Source organism: Patiria miniata, unplaced genomic scaffold, assembly GCF_015706575.1.
Source record: "Patiria miniata isolate m_02_andy unplaced genomic scaffold, ASM1570657v1 HiC_scaffold_20, whole genome shotgun sequence".
In the NCBI taxonomy this organism is placed as follows: Eukaryota; Metazoa; Echinodermata; class Asteroidea; order Valvatida; family Asterinidae; genus Patiria; species Patiria miniata.
In genome coordinates this window covers 31,738,519-31,752,432 of record NW_024037059.1, presented here as the reverse complement: position 1 = coordinate 31,752,432, position 13,914 = coordinate 31,738,519, and the positions used below count along the sequence as shown (strand labels likewise).

The 13,914-nt window shown below is 39.3% G+C and overlaps 1 protein-coding gene across 8 annotated transcripts in view; it reads right to left on the bottom strand.

Moving 5' to 3' along the window:
- Positions 1–810: 810 nt before the first annotated feature.
- LOC119728670 (probable 3',5'-cyclic phosphodiesterase pde-5) overlaps positions 811–13,914 on the bottom strand; it is a 65,358-nt gene continuing 52,254 nt past the window's right edge. For 3 of the 8 annotated variants that reach the window (XM_038200982.1, XM_038200985.1, XM_038200983.1), the window contains 3 exons: positions 5,013–5,093; positions 3,413–3,501; positions 2,000–2,515 (listed from right to left, as the gene is read on the bottom strand). In XM_038200982.1, coding sequence (XP_038056910.1) covers positions 2,074–2,515; positions 3,413–3,501; positions 5,013–5,093 — 612 coding nt within the window. In that variant the 3' untranslated portion in view covers positions 2,000–2,073. Of the gene's footprint in view, positions 1,190–1,999; positions 2,516–3,412; positions 3,502–5,012; positions 5,094–8,548; positions 8,666–13,914 lie in introns of those variants that run through there. The other 5 variants (XM_038200986.1, XM_038200984.1, XR_005271115.1 and 2 more) reach the window with 5 other exon arrangements.

The window sequence follows — 13,914 nt, the reverse complement described above, 5'->3', positions numbered from 1 at the left end:
CATAATATAACATAATGTCAAACGGTTTAACTTAAAATATAGCAAAAGGCAGCTCAAACTATAAAAGGGCTGCAAGACTATTGCTGTTCATACCTACCATCGATGGTACATGCCCAGCAATTAGAAGGCTTAAATTTCGAGAAGAGCAGATTTTGTAGGAGAATTTGAAGAAAAGAGAGTTGGTTAAGGCCAAAAAAAAAAGGCTCCAGTTTCTGGTCTGCGAGCGCGTCGCCGTAACCGTGCACATCGGCAAAATTAGAAAGTTTTTTTATCAGTATAAGATGATGTCTCAAAACCACCAAACTCACTGGTTTGATTGGAATCCTGCTGCTGCACAATTTTAACGTGATTTTAGATGGGGTTACGACCGAGTATAAGCTTTATGTGGCCTCTCTGGGATCCCATATATTGTGCACTAAATTTAGTCAGGCACCATTTGCAGGCGGTGTTGTAATTTTGTAATTGTGCGTCTGGAAGCCAGACTGAGGGAGCGAACGATTTTTAATTGGCGCAATATGTAAGGGAGCAGACTAATGACCAGCCTGGCAGCTCATGCATGATGTCGATTTCGTTGTATGGTCTAAGTTATAACGTTACTACCGTTTCTCTGATTTTTGTCTTGACTATCCAAATTTCCCGAAGAATGGTCGTGTCGGTTGAGATCGTAAGTGGGTGCAGAATTCTCAAGCCTTATGGCCTTACTGAGGTCACTTCAAGTCCACTCTGAAGGATATTTTTGAGAGTTTTAAGTGGGGATCGAAGTGTCATCTGCAACATCAGCCAACATGTGAAGAAAAAAAAGGAGGGGAAAAAAAACCCCGTGTCGCCGTACCACTTTTGGGGCAAGCTCCATGCCAGAAACTGGAGACTTTTTTTGGCCTAATATCAACAGCTTGATAATGAAGCATGATGAAGGGCTGTATGATACAAAGAGAGTATGTGGGAGATTGCAGTGTTCTTTGAGAGGGGAGCTGGAGGGTCGAGTATAAGCCAGACCAGTCATCAAACATGACATGGCCCAGTCCCGGCCCTGGTGACGAGGAGGCCGTTATACTGACTTCTTCCCTTACGCTGCCAATGATGAGGAGAACAACGACGAGGATGAAGACTACCGGTGGAGAGTCTTCATCAGATCTGGAGACCAATTCTGATGAGCACTTGATGGTCACTTCCTACGTTCTCACCTCCACTACATGATTGATAAGTAGTGTGGTATGAAAGTTCAGCAATCCCAAATGGTTGATTTTACCGTAGTTCCTCAACAATAATGCAATGGAAAGTATACCTACACCTGTTATTAGCCATCTTCATGTATTGAGATATGGATACTTTCTCACAAGTTAGAACAATTTATGACAATAGTAAAAAGTGTATCTAAATAAATAATACCTTATTTTTACCAGTACTTTTGTTAAATCTAACCATTTTTGGGAAGAACTGAAGTGCCTCATTCTAACTAACATCTTCTTTTAAAAAAATGTGACAAATGCTAAGTACTCTAGTTAAGATGTCCTCCATAGTAAATATGTTGAATACTTAAAAAACAATCAGTCGTTCTAACCACTGACAGTTCTTATAAACAGCTTCAGCAACGTGTATTCCTGTACATTCTTATCTGATTTTAAGGAGGTACACAGAATGATCTGCATGATTGTACCCTCCCTTAATAAAAAAAACACAAGAATCTTTCAAAAACCCCTGGATTACCACTAACCCCCTACACCGTCTTTTACTAGGAACTGGACCAAGTCCATCAAAATCCATCAATCACTGTGCTTCCAATGCAAAACTGTACATGACATAATGGAATCCACCACTGACGCACTGGTTGACATTCATGGACTTGCTACACATGGCTTTTATCACAATATCAGTACAGGAAGCTAGGCAAAATCAATCGAATACCCCTAGCACGCTGCTTCAGGCCATTAGGCCCAAGTCCATCATACTCCATCAAAATTTAGTCACGCCAGGCCTCCTGGACCAAGTCCCTCAAAATACACCAAAATGGGGGGGGGGGGGGGGGGGATTGGATTTGGATGGAGTTGGGTTGGTTAAAGTCAGTGATACATGTTATTGCTCAACCTGATGATCACCATTGATAGATGTCTTGGAATCATTGCTTGATTGAATGCCTGTTGTATTAGACTCTTGATTTGGCACCTTAGTCTGTTCATGTGTGTCAGGATTTGTCTTTGTTGCTGTGATTGCTACCTCCTTCCCACCATGTCCTGTAGATCTCTGATTTGCATCACTTGCTGTGCGTCTCCTACCTTGATTGTCTTTGCTTTTGTCAGCTTGTTTAGACTGCTCTGTATTTGCTGTTTGACTCTTAGCTGTAGCTGCGGTCTTGCTTGTATCTTTGTTCTCTGTTGTTGAGGCAGATGGACCTTCTTGTGCGTTATCTCCATCTTCACGTTGGTCCTCCTGCTTTGCAAGCTCTTCCTGCTTCAGGTTTTCTTCCTCTTCAGCTTTCTGCTTGGCAACGATGGCTGACCAGTTCTGTAAATTCCTCCTAGAAAAAGAAGAAAACATTGCCAAGTCATTACTTGTGTTAACACCATAACTGAAATCTGTACCTGTGTCAAACCCCATGACTTCCGCAATACTAATTTGTCATGCATTTTGTGTAGAACAGGTGAAAATGAAAAACTTAATCTATCCAATTATAATAAATTTTTGAAAAGTTGAACAACAAAAATTGACTGGTGTGGGGTTTGAACCTGCAACCTCCGGATTACCGTGCTGGTGCTCAACCAACTGAGCTAACCAGCCCTATGTTGGTGGTTCCCCAATTTGTCAATATCGTTGTTCAAGGGGTGCTAGTCAGAAGACATAAACCCGTATGTGCACTGCAGTGCATACTGGGGAACCGCCAACATAGGGCTGGATAGCTCATTTGGCAGAGCACCGGAACGGCAATCCAGAGGTCGCAGGTTCAAAGCCCGCTCAGTCAATTTCTTTGTTGAATTTTTCAAATTTTTTTATAATTCACCCAGTCAATTCCCTTTGTGTTTTTTTGACAATTATAACTAAAACTCAACTCAAAACTGAAGACTGGAAACACAATATTTCCCAAGTTATCACATGATTTCTACTGTTCAGAAGCTTTTCTGACTGCAGTGACTGGTCAACCTATAATTTGAATGTGTATGTGAAAGAGTTAACGATTACCTATTTAGGAATCATTTTGTGCTTTTCACACAATATTTTTGTCCAACTGTCCCTTATGCAAGTTATCACAAAAATAGATTCTCAAAAATTCACAGGAATACATTTTTAAGGCAAACCTCAATAGGATTCCTCACCACTCGTCACTCAACATTAATAAATCATATCTTGAAACCAGTTCTGACCCTCAAATCACTCCGTATCAAACTTGACTCTGAAAGCCAGAACGCAAATGACTTACGCTGCTCCATCATACATCGGCTTAGCACTGGGAACAAGCTGGCCAAGGAGATCATAGCAGGGCAGGCAGATACCCACAATAAATGACACCTGCCAATCAAAGGTTTACAAAAAGTGCTGTTAGTCAAGTCATTAAGGTAAACTGCTTGCTTCAGGAGTTCTAATGAGATACACAAATAACTACAAATGTAAACTTCCATAAAACTGCACTTATTACATCAAGGCACATCTCACTGTAAGTCACTGATTAAAGCCTGCATGCTGGGAATGTATTTCTTCAAGAATAATAATAATTACAATATTTGGATATAACCTCCAAAACAAATGGACTGAATGTAAGATAACTAATGAATACTGCCTTCATACTCAGTTATTTTTTATAATGATAATGATTCGAACATTTATGAACCAAAGCTCAACCTTGTAAACTTTTCAGTCATAAGGCCTTTTCACACTATGAACGTTCGACCTGTGTCGAAATCTACACGGTTCCAACCCATGTCGACTTCTCCAAATTTCAACACGGTTCAATTTCGCTACGTTTTCACACTACTCATCGCAAACCCAGCGTTTTTGCTACACGTGTAATGTTTTGACCCGTGTATCGTGTGATCGTTTCACACTACACACAAGGCCATCCGCCCTACATGTGTTTTGAAGCTCCATGGACGGTCAGCCCAACAACGGACCCGCATTTCATGTCAGTCTTTTTTTTTTGATTTCGGGCCCATTTTACATTGGAGAATAAAATATTCTGTGACTTGAACTTCTAGCACCATCGAAAGTATATGCGAAGAAGTTACGCACGAAAAACCAAGCATGGTCGGCCGCTTCTACTTTCTAGTGCTTACGAAAAAGCAAGCGTGGTCGGCAGGTGTAGCGTGAATTTAGGTGTTATGAAATACGGACTTATTAAGGTATTGCGCATGATCATGCATAGATAATTTGGAGAGGGACTGGTCAAGTGAAAGGGTTTAACCAATAAAACAGAAAAGGAGTCAGATTTGCATACGAGTCCGATTTCATATCACACCGGTGGTGGCGCGACAGGGCAGCAGGTCAAAGGTTATTTGTATGCTCGTTGCATGCTAAAAAGTAACAACTACAGTGTGATGCTGCATGCATGCACTCTCGTACTCTGGCCAGTCCGCGTCCGATGAGTCGATATGCGGTTGTACACGGGTCGAACGTAACTCAGAAGTGTTCACACTACGGCTTTCAACACGTGTTGGACTTCTCGACACTGATCGAGAATTCTCAACCCACCTCCCGAGTAGGGTAAGTTACGACATGGGTCGAGCGCTCTACACGGGTCAGTGCTGTGTTCAAATGTTGTAGTGTGAAAAGGTTAGTCCATTTTAAACGTGTCGGACCCGTGTACAACACGGAGATTTTTTGTAGTGTGAAAAGACCTATAAGTAGAATTAAACCAAGAATGTAACTTTTCAAAGAAAGAGTAGTTCCATTTCTGGTTTAAATGCTGGTCACTTCGGATCATATTATAGTATAATCCATCATTTTGATTTTGTCCGCTTCCAGTTAATCTGGATGCCAGTTGTGTGTTACCAATGCTCATCATGAAGGAGGCAGTCACATCTTACCTGATTGGTTGGCAGTTCATGTGACTTGGAACGGTCCATCATGGGAATCGGATTCCTGCCCTGTGCTTTTTCTTCATCACCCTTATGACAGAAACAAATGTGAACAAAATCTCAGCACAAATCTGTTCTTGATACAAGACTATTTCAGGATAAACAAATCATAAGAATCTAGAGCATTGTAAATGTTGCTTTTTAGTCCAAACAAGAAATATTAAGACTTGTTCACAAATTAAATAAATGAGTTGTTTTATTGCCAAAATGTCCTTTTAGCACCTTGTCTTAAGTTAATTTATCATCAAATTTTTTCTGACTAAACTAGAGTCCTTGAAAAAAAGGGTTCCAACTAAATGATGCAATTCCATATGTATCTACATTTCCATCCAGTACTTGCACCAATTTCATGATGGAATACTTCCTTGTGCAAATGATCTTGGCTTATGTAAAAATTAACTTGATATTGTTGAAGGAATCTTTATCATATCGATAAAGCCACTGCTGAATTTTCATAATAATCTGTAATCCAGCGATAGGTAAAATATAATTTACATCAATGTTTCATGGTAATTAAAATATCATTATTCCAACAATAAAAAAGAATGCCTATCTTTGATATAATGCCCATCTTTGATATAAACTACAAACATGTCCGATGGTAGTCATTAGCTTTTGCACTACAAAAAAGCAAATCTTAATCTTCCTTGTTTATTGCAAAATTGCAACAAACTAAGGTTGAACTTTGAAATTATGTTAAAGAAGTGTTATTACTGCATGCAAAGATTCAAATTATGGATTTTCAATGCTGTTGATGTGTCAATATTACAGTTATGAAAAGAAAGTTTTTCTGAAAAGTTATTATTAGTTATCCCATAAACGTGAGTGGAACACAGAATAATGTAAAGCGTCTGTGTCCCATATGCCACAATACCGGATGCTGTGTAGCATGGGACACGGGACGCACTATCCAAAGTGAAGGACAAAATGTGAAGTGAACTTGTTTTTACCAACTGACTGTATGCAAGAACTACTCATAAGGGCTAGGCAGTTATCTAACCATGAAAAAGCCTTGATGGTATACAGTCAGTAACATGTCAGTCCAAAAGTGAAGTCACACAGGAATCGGCAAACATAGTCACAAGAAATTGTGTACAAAATGTAACATACATGAAACATTGTTCTCCAATGTTATTGTAAAAGGATTGCATCTGCCCAGTGGAAATTGCCCTATGATTCAACTATCAGCAAAATGCATACTGCAAGCATTTTGAAGCACAAGGCCCATATTCAGTTCCATGCTTTATATGCTTGCTGCAAAATCAGTCACTTTCCATATTCCTTTTGGTAAACTGAACAGTCTGCAAATTGTTTTGAGTCTGATTGTTTTAATTTTCTGAATGTATGAGAAGGTTTGCAGAACATGCAGTCACAGGCCATTGATGATGGCATTGTCATATAATTGAATTGTGGTAGCACTGAGGACAGTATCTAGTTATGACAGGGAATGTATGACTGGTACTAGTTACAACAGAAGAATTCAGGAGATGTACATGTACCTAGGTTATTCTATACATTTAGGGTCCACATTTTGTCCTGTCCCTGTTACATCTCACATGTATGGATGCACTCCTTCATGGTTTCTAAGTTAGACAGTGATTATATGAAGCGTACCTATCCAACAAATACTTGAAGTCATTTTTTTAATGATACTTGAATGGCAAATTACAAAGTTCAGAGGTGACAGGGACGGGAAAATGTCACACTCTGGGCCCTTCATTTATAGAATGACCCACATATGTGTCTCAATTGCATTGATTTCAGTCTTAGTCTTGTCAAGGGTAAATTAGGTGTATAGTTTTAATGCTGATGTTGATTACTATATTTACAAGTAAAAACAGTGACATCACATAAAGACTACAGTGTAACAGCTTTATTTGAGTAAGAAAGTTGGCAGTTGCCACTTTTCAGTGAGTATTGAATATATTGTTTTGTGCACTGTCTCCCATCTTTGATCCCACCTATGCCGTGTGCACCCACAAAGCAGCTACGTGTAGGTAGCTAGCTAGTACCTCATATTTTGTTACTATACCTCATACATATTCATGATCGAAAGCCAAATTCTCACTGGCCCATTAACCATCACGTGCCAGATGCTATTATTGCTGTTTACCAAGGGCGCTCGAGTATTCACGCACAAGGTAAATATGCATGCGTAGTAGACTGTTGCACGGGTTACCCGTGCGATAGTCTACTAGGCATGCGCTTTATGAGGCAAGCGTGGAACTGTTGCACGGGTGTAGTACGCATGCGCGAACATCGCCCTAGGTACACATGAAAAGATGGTTGCACACGTTAAAGTTAATTAGCGTTTTCTCGAGCTCAATGATGCCGAACTGGAGAATGTTGTGGACAATAAAGATGCCTCCTGTACTAAAAAGAAGTCCACAAACAACTGTATTTACAACTTTAGTTACTGTATTGCAAACGAACTGAACGTTTTTGAGGTTGAGCAATAATATTCTCCTGGTGAGCTGGACAAGTTTCTCCAAAGATTTTATGCCCGCAAAGTGCATACTGCAACGGGACAATTCGGCAAACGAATATGTATGAGGTATAGTAAAACAAACATAACATGGTTTTTCGGGTGGACGTACAGTCGATATTAGCTCCACCCGGTATTGGAAGTTGACAAACTAGTTCCCTCAGCGAGTTTGTCGACTTCCAATACCTCGGGGAGCGAATATCGACTGTCCACCCTCAAACCATGCTATATTTGTATAATGGCACATTGTGAGTTGCATTTAGCCACTACCTAGGCACTATATTTGTAAATGCATACACGCATCCTGGGCTGCTACTGAATTTGATATAATGAAGATGTAGTTATTTTGATGTCATGAAAATTCTTTATGTGGTTCGAAGGCTGCATATCATTTTGAGGAATTAAAACTGTAATGAATATGCATAAGGAATAGTATAATTTCAAAGTGAACAACAATTTTGATATTTAGAGTGATCTGTTAGTTGGACCTATAAAACTTTCAATGTTAATTGACTCCATGCATGACCATCCTTCATGAAAATACCAAACATTAGATGAATAGGAACGATTCACAATACCATGCCATCAACAGTTTGCCTTAGGCCACTTTTCAACCGCACATCCTACATGTTAGTACATACAGTAGGATGTACAGTGTACAGTTCCTGCAGTAACATATATGTAGTAACAAATGGCTTATTGGTGGGGTACTGTATTGTAAATCCGTCCAATTGAATGACTTGAGTGTCACACGGGTAAAGATGCTGAGGGTTTCAAACTCTGCATGTGATGTTTCCCTTGAGTTGTTGACACAACAACATCTACAGTCTCTGCATGGAGTCAGTGTGACTACAATCGTTATCTATTACTACAAGGGTATTACAATTGATATACATGTCTATAAAGCAGAATATGTTTGGTCAATCTGAAATGTGAGTTAGTTACTCAGTCACAGTCCAATATTACTTGGCAAAGACATTGAGAATGGCACTGCATCATCTCTACCTGGCTATAAAATTCCTCGAAGCACTCATTGGCCACCTGCCGCTGAATTTCAAATGGTTTACATACTGCACACAGGTCACAGGCCGTCATAGCAATTGCCTTCAACAGCTTTCTGGAGTTGTTAAACAAATTATGTGCTTGTTTTGGAGGTAAAGAATTGTACAAGAGACAACACGATTGGAGCTACAAGTTCAAGACGTTGAAACTAATTAGTCAATGGAAATTTTCCGATTCAGGTAATTTACAATGAAGTGCACCACTAAGAGTTTGCCATGGGGAGCTCATTTTTCAATTTACGGTCGGCAAGCCTTGGCCCATTTTAACGAGTGTCAGTAGACAAACTGATCTAATTTGTTATAGATTGGGGCATAGCGTTCTGCATATTGATAAAAAACAAAAGAAAAGGGCAAACATATACTTGAATCATACGCTTATGAAATTACTGACCGGAAAAACTAACACATTCAAATGTTCCGCACTGCAAATTTGTCGACCATCTCCCACAATGCACTGGGGAAAATTAACTCCATGTTGCAAACTATTGGTGGCACACTGCATTGTGAATTGCCCAAATTGTGATAACAATTTTTTTACAGAAAATCTGATATATGATGTCAACATATTCAACTTGCACTCCAGGTAGCTTTTGTACAAAGTCATGACTATCGACCTGATGAGTACAACACCGATGCATATGTAATAGTCAAAGAATCTGGATGCAAGGATATTGACAACTAACACATTATTGATAGTGCTTTGTTTTCATTCACTTGATGTGCATAATGAACAAGACCAGTGTTAATAGGTGCAGAAAAAGAGATTGCCACTCAATCTGTGGGTAACTCCATGTGAACACTAATCATTCACTTGCAAGCAGCAACAAAAAAAGGAAAAAATCAATAACAAAAGGTTCAGAGTATTTTCTTGCAAACCCTCATAGGAGGAGGTAATGTAACCATACTACCAATGTCATTGCTATATCATGGTGAAATGTCATTGGTTGTGTACTATTCATGTGACATATTTCAGAAGTTCATGTATTACAACATAATGGACTCCACGGGTACATCCCCTCATGTATCTGAAGTACATGATCATGTACTTCAGGAACATGCTTGCTTGTTTTCAAAGACCTTTTAATTTCTTTCATCCCTACTGCTTTGACACCACAGCTATTACATATAACACGTGCGTATCAACACAGGCCATGTCACCACAGCTGACATATCAACAAAGGAAGCATTTCGCTTCACAAATTGTCCACACAAAACCCAATTCTGTCTTTGCTGAAAAAAAAAGAGTTTTTTTTTTAATTATCTTTTTTTAAAGTGAATTATCAAAGACTCAAAAACACCAACCAAAATATGATACCATGGTAAAGCTAAACCATTGGTGTCCGTAGTGATATAGCCCAAGGGTTTTGTACAACCTTGGGGCAAATGGCACCCTTCAGGTGTACAAACTACCATGGACTAAATCACATTGTTATATCGTGTCTTGGATGCTGTAACTTCATTGGTCTAGAGCAGTCACGTGTCCACGTTCACTTTGGAATTATACACGGCGTTGTATGCATATAACGTATTTCATATACACTGCATTGCATATAAAGTATCTTATATACACTGCGTTGCATATAAAGCTTTAATATACGCCACGTTGCATACATGTATATTGCGCACACATGATCATGAAAGGGTGTGTGTGTGTGAGTATGTAAAAACCGGCAATCGTGGACGTTGGACAAAAGAATTAGGGCGCAAACAATACGTCCAGGATTGACCAAACGTCCACGAGTTCAAACAAAGGAAAGAGGATTAGGGACAATGGGGCGTCCACGATTGCCGGCATTTACACGTGTGTGTGTGTGTAGAGCCGTGCGCCTTGCAACTGGATCTCATGCATGTCTGGAAGGAAAGCTCACAGTAATCAAAGGTTACACTTCAGCGATTTCATTTATGTCTTGAACAGTGAGTTTAAATTTTCATCTTTGACTTATTGGCACGATATAACAAATCAATTGTTGACTGTTGTGATGTGGAATACATCATTTTCAACTCCCTCGGGGCCCATAGCACCCTCTGCTTTTGGCTCGGTTGCTACATTTTGTAAGTGCACCTCAGGTGTTAAAAATGCCATATTCCCCATCACAGCAGCCAACAATTGTATCATGTTTCAGCTGACTATTCAGCAAGTGTGCAAGTAATAGGTATTGTCACAACACCAAAATAAAACAGAGAATTTCATGTGTACAATCAGTAGGACTTTTATATATATTTGTTTTTACAGTTGGGTATCCAAATGGAAGTGGGATAGATTTGTCTTAAAATTGTCTTTCTGCGGGTGCATGTGAGAACTGGTTTCCACCAAAAAAGTTCATTTTTCAATGATTGATTATTAAAAAAATCTTGTTTAAGCCTTCATCATCATAAAGAAAACAGGCACTGACTGAAAAGTGCATGAAAAGCACAAAGCCAATCGACAGATTCGTACATTGATTCTTTATAGAACAAATCAATGTAGTAAAAGAGGAATCACGCATATAGTCACATTCAAGCCACACAACTAGCTGAAGCAATTAACTGGCTGAGATTCAGATTGTCAGAGGCAGAAGAGCAACATATTGTCTTGAAATGCTTCACGCTGGTTTCAAACATCAAGAGTGCTACATCAGAAAGTGACACCATTGTCTCATTTCACAAAACAAGGAGTTATCAAAATGAGCTGGGGTCAAATAAGTCATTTTGATTGGGAAAACTGGAAACTTGATTTACTGAGGGATCATGCTGATCATTATCAACCATCAACCCATTCTTACTAAGTTTAAAATATACATATATAAGCTATTGATGATAAACATCCAATAGTTTATGCTATGTATATCGCCTATTAGTCATATTTATCACCTATTAAAGGTATAGTCCATCATTTGTCATTTGTGCATTTTGTTCGTTTGAAGCAACAAAAGTTTTCACAATCTAAAGAAGGATGCTGAACAACTAACCTGATGAAGTTTCAGCTCAGCTTCAGCTGTACATTTTGAGAACAAGGGCGGATCCAGAACATAATTTTTGGGGGCCAAAAAAATTTTTGGTCCCCCCAAAAAGTGGGTCAAAAAAATTACTGGATTCTAGATGCTCTGTGGTGCGATCTGAGGCAATTTCTGACCACTTTAACCAATGTTTTTTTGAGGAAAAGATGGTGGTGTACTCATTGCCTGCCTTTATTGCGATGTCACAAAAAAAAAAAAAAAATTGGTTTCGTTTTTTTTTGGGGGGGGGGGCATGGCCCCCTCTGGCCCCCCCCCCTGGATCCGCCCTTGTTTGAGAAAAACAACATTCTAGGTTCTCGATTTCAAATCAAAAGTTGTTGAATCATGTTTAGAATTGGGGCTGAATTCAGCGTCCGAGACACGTTCCCACTGAGCCGATTGCAGCTACGCGATGTCGCGCACTGATCCGACAAATTATAGCAACCGCGCGCGCGTGTGTTGGAAAGGCCTTTTTTCGTTGATTTCTTCAAAATGACAGCATGCCAGAAAGAATAATTTCACAGGGAGTTAAGTTCCCTTACTATCTTCCAACCAAGTGTGTTTTTCCACAATAATTACATCAGTAACTTTTTGGTTTGCTGCAAATGATGGACTATAGCTTTAAGTACACTACTCAATAGACCTAAGACATAATGACGTCATGCTTACACGTGCGCTTTCATATGGGAGCTTGCAATCTCGTCCTGGCCACCTGGCTCCCATCATGCCCAGAGGAAGGCGCACATGTGAACAAAGCATGGCCTCATTATGTCAGGTCTCTTAAAGAATTAGTTCCCTTGAAAACAAAAGCACAAGGCTCTCTAGAAGAACCAGTGCGTCAATTTAGCCCTTCCTACAGTTACTTGACAGAGCCATTAACATCTGAAATAGTTTTCTTTTAAGTACAGTGGTTTGAATTAGCATCATTCTGAATCTTGATCAGTATGTTGACTGATTTGAGCACTTGAGGAATTTCTCATTGTTTAATACCTAGTATCCTTATCAAAATTGTATGTATTTTGAGATGAAAGTGCATATTATTCATAGAAATCAAAGGTAGGAATGGCATATGATACAGCATTGTGAGAGGCTATGGCCTGGGCTGCCTCAACCTAAACAAAGATCTAAACAGAGACAAAATCCCCCATCAGTCTGATATAAGTTGTTCTTATCAAGAAATCATCAAACCTATCCATGTAACCCTAACAGAACTCAACCCATCAAACCCCAACAGCATGTTTTGTTGGAATCTGTCAGGATGGGTACAGTACCCCTAAACTGACAGTCTTTTACATTAGGTTGGCACACCTCCAGAATCAAAGTCAGAAATGTGTGTGTGCAGTTTCCCATATGGTGTTGGAATTTGCCAGGATGGGTATGGTTCCTTGTAAATTATGCTAGGGAGTTAGGATTAAGGACAACATCTTGGCTGACTTTAGCTGCATATTCCTGCAACTTCTTCATCTACTTTTCAAGATGCACTAAGGAATTCCAGAATTTCTGCAGTATGGACTCGGCACACGGACAGTAGATGGCGCTTCATGAAAGCTCCATGGGAGGGACATATTGCTTCCATGCACTGGCTCAGTGCAGGATTCATTTGACTCTGAATGTACACCAACCCATATCATGTTTGTTCGAGACCGAGGCATATGGAGGCAATGCAATCAGGTCTCTCCTAACTCTCTCAGTAACTGAATGTGTGGGTGCTTGCGCACGGAGTCTACATCACACTTTATTAGATATAGCATTCAGCAATGACATCCATATTATGCAGTCATTACGCTTGACAAATGCCACATTGACAGTGAGGTGATTTTTATAGAGTGGGAATTCAACAAAGTTGGACTATAGTTGTCTATATGTCATGTCTGTATCAATTTAAATGTGTATCGCACAGTAAAAGTATGTTTTTTTGTCATATCATGGGCTATTATTATTATTATAAATTTCTGACAATGTCAAGGGTTTGTGGAAAAGACTAAACGGTCCATCTTGAAACCCTTTCCCGAATAAAAAAAGATAACAGCTTAAAATAACTAACATAAACTGCAAATGAGAAAAAAACCCACCAATGTTTGAAATTAAAAATATAAAAGAGTAATTGATTTAAAAAAAAAAAAAAGGGGGAAATTCAAAAATAAACTGATTGGACTCCTTTCTCTACATGACTACAAAAGTAGACAACTCATGCCAAGACCATTTATATGTGTTGTATAGGAGTTGGCAATACTGCACAGATGTCTACTCTGGTGGGATGAATGCTGGAACTGACAGATTGTTTGGATGTATACATGTGTGCAGATTGACAAAGATTTGCAAGAATGTGA